The sequence below is a fragment of the Myotis brandtii genome, unplaced genomic scaffold (genome assembly GCF_000412655.1).
Source record: "Myotis brandtii unplaced genomic scaffold, ASM41265v1 scaffold363, whole genome shotgun sequence".
Classification (NCBI taxonomy): domain Eukaryota; kingdom Metazoa; phylum Chordata; class Mammalia; order Chiroptera; family Vespertilionidae; genus Myotis; species Myotis brandtii.
In genome coordinates, this window is record NW_005363938.1 from 1,270,381 (window position 1) to 1,276,380 (window position 6,000).

General features: G+C 35.4%; 1 protein-coding gene across 2 annotated transcripts in view; it reads right to left on the reverse strand.

Annotated features, from left to right (window-relative positions):
* Positions 1-6,000, reverse strand: part of PARN (poly(A)-specific ribonuclease) — a 161,607-nt gene that overhangs the window by 27,773 nt on the left and 127,834 nt on the right. Inside the window, exon 21 of one of the 2 annotated variants that reach the window (XM_005871978.2) lies at positions 66-285. The exons of the other annotated variant lie outside the window; for it this stretch is intronic. Coding sequence (XP_005872040.1) covers positions 279-285 — 7 coding nt within the window. The 3' untranslated portion in view covers positions 66-278. Of the gene's footprint in view, positions 1-65; positions 286-6,000 lie in introns of those variants that run through there. 2 annotated transcript variants of the gene reach the window in all.

Genomic DNA, 6,000 nt, shown 5'->3' on the forward strand with positions numbered 1-6,000 from the left:
TTATGAGAACTTCAAATATACAGTAAAGTATAAAGAACTGTACAATTAACATCAATTTAGCCATTACTTAGGTTCTATAATTAGTTCTACTTTGGGGATAGAGACCTGAAAATACACAGCAGATTTTAGTTCTTTTGCATTTGAAAAGAGGGCATATAAGGGGGAAGCTCTAGAATGTTCCCATGTGGTTAAGTATTTGGCTTCTGCTCTCCCAGCAATGCGGTTGAATGAAATGAAATCTTTGCTTCAGAGATTCTTGAATGAACAAAAGGAAGCACCTACAATCTGCAGACAGAATTTAAACATGGAACCACCTATCAGCACAATGACAAAGCTCATGTTGGGCTATAGTAGCCATTCATCCTTCTACCTGACCTCCCCTAAGTAAACACAAACATGCTGTGGCTTCTGCCGGCTTATAATGTACTAGCAGGGCATAAAGTGTCAAAAAAGAACTGCCAGAAAAATGTTAAGGATTTCTACACCTGGAAATGAAAATACAGGATTTACACATTTCATACTTTATTTCAGCTGAAACAAATACAAATAATACAGGAATAATTCTAACTGCACATGATCTGGGCAACTCAAATAGGAAATCAGTTGTGTGTTTGGTTAATAGATATGGAAAAGATAGCATTTCACTTCCTTAATGATCTAAGTGTGTTGAGGGCAATTTCAATTGGCAGTCCCATTTAAAAATTTATACTATTATATGAAGATAAGTATGAATAATATAATACATTATTAGAAACACAGATGATAATTACTTTTCATTATAGTTATTCAAATAAATAACATGAAGATATGGAAAGAAAACATTTATTTCAAATACTACTGCTATTATTAAACATGAAAGTATTCCAAAACATCAAAAGTCAGATTAAATATAAGGGGATATTAAAATGAGCTTTCAATTCTTTAAAATAAAATCTTGAGACGACATACTGCTTTAAAGTGGGTTTTCAGTGCCAAATTCTAAATTACTGCATACAGAAACTTTTAAATGGAAATAATGAATTTTCTCGGAGATGGGAACTAACTCCTATGTTTTTTAATTTAAAGAAAGCTAAGTCATTACTAAAATTTTCCCAATTTTAATGAAATAATTACAGATTTTTTAAAATCAACTATAGAAATCTTAGAGATTGAGCTCTTTTAAAAAATACATAATTTTTAATCACTACAACTGTTCTGCTTTCACAGCTGTGCTTTTGTCCATTTCTGTAGAGGTGACACTTCATTCTCTTAAAGCAGACAGACCTACATCTAAAATCAGTTGGTCTGGTTGCCAGACATGCTATAGCCCATACAACAAGTAAGAAGAAAAGGCCGGATCTCACAGCATTTACAATCAATTTACCTACCTTTTATATTTTATCTTAAGAATTTTTATATCTACAAAAGCAATTTAATGAAGTGTAAAATAGATAAGCAGTAACTGAAAGTTATAAATTCACCAACTATTTTTCTTGATAATTCATAATTTTCTGCTGAAATTTTAAAAATATTTTAGGTCAGCATCCTCCCCATCCCCGATTAGCGTGAGAAAGGCTTCAAGTGAAATTTTACCATAAAAAGATTGCATTCCAGCCCTAACCGGTTTGGCTCAGTGGATAGAGCATTGGCCTGCGGACTGAAGGGTCCCAGGTTCGATTCCGGTCAAGGGCATGTACCTTGGTTGCAGGCACATCCACAGTAGGGGGTGTGCAGGAGGCAGCTGATCAATGTTTCTCTCTCATCGATGTTTCTAACTCTCTATCCCTCTCCCTTCCTCTCTGTAAAAAATCAATAAAATATATTTTTTAAAAAAGATTGCATTCCAGATTGCCTGCATCCTTTTAAATATTTTTAATTATAGGGAAATACACAGTTGAGTTGCATTGTTATGTGACCAATCAATCTGTAGAACTCTTCATCTTGCAAAACAGAAACTCTCTACCCATTAAATACTAACTCCCATCCCTCTCTCCCCCAGCTCATGGCAAACACCATTCCACTTTCTGTCTCTGTGAATTTGACTATTCTAGTTACCTCATAACAATGGAATCATACAGTATTTGTCTTTTTGTGACTGGCTTATTTCACTTAGCATAATGTTCTCAAGGTTCATCCATGTTGTAGTAGCATATCAAAATTTCCTTCCTTTCTTAAGTTGAATAATATTCTGTAATAGTGATTTTCAACCTTTTTCATCTCATGGCACACAAACTAATTACTAAAATTCTGCAGCACAGCAGTATATATGTATATTTTGCCAATGTGACAAAAAATAGGTATAATTTTGATTCATTCACATCAGGCAGCTATTGTTGTGTTGGCTTGTTGTCATTTTTTTATTTGACAATCTAAGGGAAAAGAGGTAAGTGCTCCTGACTAGTCAGGTATTGCATGTTTTACGGCACACCGTTTGAAAATGGGTGTTCTATATCACATTTTGTTTATTCAAGTTGTCTGATTTTCTTTTTATATTATTCTCAGGAATCCTGATGAAGTATTTTCTTTGAAAGAAAGCAATGGTGCTCTGACCTACTGGCCCAAAAGAAGTCAAAAGAAGGAGACGGGTTAGACCAGTTCAGCTTTCCCTGACACCAGCCAGGCTTTCTTTCAAAGAACAATATTTAGAAGTGGGTTTTCAGTGCCAAATTCTAAATTACTGCATACAGAAACTTTTAAATGGAAATAATGAATTTTCTCGGAGATGGTAACAATATTTAGAAGGAATATTTGTTAGAGTTGTTTCTACATCTTGATTTAAGAAAGCTCCGTGGCTTTATGTCTTAGGAACATTCCATGGTAAAACCAATTTGCCTGGTACTTTAAAATTCTACATTAATCAGATTCTAGTTTTATGCTGAATATTTATTTGAATTTCTTAAAATACTCCTTTAGACTAGAGTGATCCTTTCTTCAGTTGTTCAGATGTTAAGGTGGAAAGGAGCTGAATAAGAGGGAAGACTAAGCAAAGGGCTGTGATTATTACTTTTTAATCATTTAAAACAGATTTTAAATGTCTCTCTGTACCACCTTTCCAGTCCGAAATTAACACAGCCCTTAAAAGATAATTAGACCCAGGCAAAATCAGCAAAGAGGAGGGGAAGGTAGCCCATCAGCAGAAAAGAGCTGTGTCACCAGCTCTATGATCTGGAGCAAACCACTTCCCCTCTGAGTTTTCCTTTTTTTTTTAATCAGTGAAATAGGACTAATATGCTACCTTATTCCCCTCAGGGTTCTTCCTCAGTCCCCGGGTGAGGATAAAGAGCCATTATTCTTCTCATAATGGCATTTCATAATCTTACCATGGTTCCTACTGCCCCTTGCCTCCAGCTACTATTCCAGGCTGAATAGTCTCAATATTTCCCCTTCCTTTTACCATCATCAAGTCATTTTCCTCCAGACGGACTGTGGAACTTCTACTTAAACGCAACCAATCAACTCATCAAAGACCAAGACTGGATTCTAAAGGCACTTCAATAATTTTTATATTGGCTTATACATCATAGGGTCACTTCTGTGTATTTTTTTAAATTGTTAAAAACTAATAGTTTTCCATTGATAACCCATGGGACTAGATATCTAAATCCTTTCCCCAAAGAAATAAGGTTGAAATTCAGTTTTCAACTTAGGGCTTCTTCGACAGTTATTTTTTTTTAAGAAAAGATAATTTATTAAAATGAGAGAGCATTTACACACTCATAGGTGTAAATGTGCCATGCTTCTAAGAGGTAACTTAATACACTGGGCTATGGATCCAAAACACCTATAAAGTTAGAATTCTGTGTAACTCCAGCTAAATTACTTGGGTTTCCTGTGACTCAACTTCCTCATCTATAAATCAGGAATATCACTAAGGGTTACAATGAGTTATTACACAGTTTAAAAACAACAACAACGATCTGAAGCATCTAGCTCAGTGCCTAGAATGAAGAATCTGCTTAGTAAATATAAGCATTCTCTCCTGTATTTCACATTTATCTGTAGATATTCCAAAAAGCATTCTGTGTGTCAGTGAGCTTTACACCTTTATATTGACAGGACAAAGAAAGACATAAGAAAGGTAAAAGAAGAATGATTTATCTGAACTAGAGCACTGGGTCACGAATCGATCTTTCACAAGCATCTGACTTTACAATATTCATGAGTTCCGCTACAAGGTTGATCATTTAAATTAGAATTAAACCCACGCCGTAACCGGTTTGGCTCAGTGGATAGAGTGTCGGCCTGCGGACTGAAAGGTCCCAGGTTCGATTCCGGTCAAGGGCATGTACCTTGGTTGCAGGCACATCCCCAGTAGGGGGTGTGCAGGAGGCAGCTGATCGATGTTTCTCTCTCATCGATGTTTCTAGCTCTCTGTCCCTCTCCCTTCCTCTCTGTAGAAAATTAATAAAATATATTTAAAAAAAAACAAACCCAGGTTAGCAGGTTAGTATGTTTTATTAAGGAGGCTAAAGAACACTAAGCCATTTGCAGTGTAAAGAATCACACTTAAACAAGAAGCAGAATAAGAGTGACTTCCAAGCTATTTGGCAAATAAGAAAAAGAAGGTTGAGAAAAGTATGTGTTCATTACCATTTACCTAACAAAAGGTGGGGGTATATTTATGTAGTTGTTTACATATTTATAAGAATGGAAAGATATACGAAAAACTAATAAAACTGGTCACTACAAGGGAGGGAGAAACAAGCTGGAGAAGGCACAGAGAGACAAACTTGGTAGATTTGATTGTGGAACCATATAAATGTTTTACACAATTATAAGACAAAATTTAATTTTTAGAAAGGCAATCCATAAAAGTAAATATAAAGCAAACCTAAATGATTACTGAGATGGTAGCTTAATCACACAAAAAATTAATTACTTCAAATGACTTTAAAATAAGGTAATTTGATTGTTCAGCTCTAGTTAGATAAACTCTAGAGACAAAAATTGCTACCAAAATATAAAATTATTTTTCAATAAGTACATTACTAGTAATGCTACTGATAGAGTTATTCTGAAACTATTATAGTATGTAGTAGCATAAACCAAGTAAATAATTAACTTAATATCATTATAAACCAGAATTTTCAACAAGGAAAAGGAAAAACAAAATTTTAAAAATAAGTTGTGGAGTCTAACTGGAATTTGAAGTATCAGTATAAACTTATCTTTTTTCATGAAAGGAAGAAAGACTACCTTGCTAGCTCTTTTCAGTAAAAATGGCTATAAAACAACAAAGAAACCAGTATCAATCAACACCCTGAGAACCCAGATTATGGTTTCTAAATACCATTTCCTATCAAAAGGAACAAGCCCCTTAGAGAAATGGTTGACTCCAAATATAAGGTAGGAAATGTATAACAAGAGCCTGGAATATCTTGTTAAGCGTACCAGAAGTCAAAGAAGCTATTAAAGACTCCTGGAATTGTATCAGAAGACTCAAAAGGCAACTCAAAATGGTTCTCACTGGTCATAACAAGATAATTAGAGCATAAAAAAGAATAGCACTCGGCTGATATGGATCAGCGGTTGAGCTTTGCCTCTGGAACCAAGAGGTCGCTGGTTCGATTCCCGGTTAGGGAACATGCCAGGGTTTCAGGCTCGATCCCCTAGGGAGCATGCAGGAGGCAGCTGATGGATGATGTTACTCTCTCAGCAATGTTTCTCTCTATACTTCTCCTTCCCCTCTCTCTAAAAATCAGGGGTGGGTGGGAAGAGATCAACCAAAGAACTTGTATGCATATAGGCATAACCCATGGACACAGACAACAGAGTGGTGAAGGTGGAGAGGGAGGTGGACAGGAGAAGGCTAGAAGGGGTCAATGGGGGGGAAAAGGGGACATATGTAATACTTTAAACAATAAAGATTTTAAAAACACATATATTTTTTAAAAAGCAACTATAATGTATAAATCTATACTAATAAAAGAGAAACATGGTAATTAGCGTACGACCGCTACCCTTTTCATTGGCTAATCAGTGAGTATATGCAAATTAACTGACAGCCAAGATGGCGGCCGG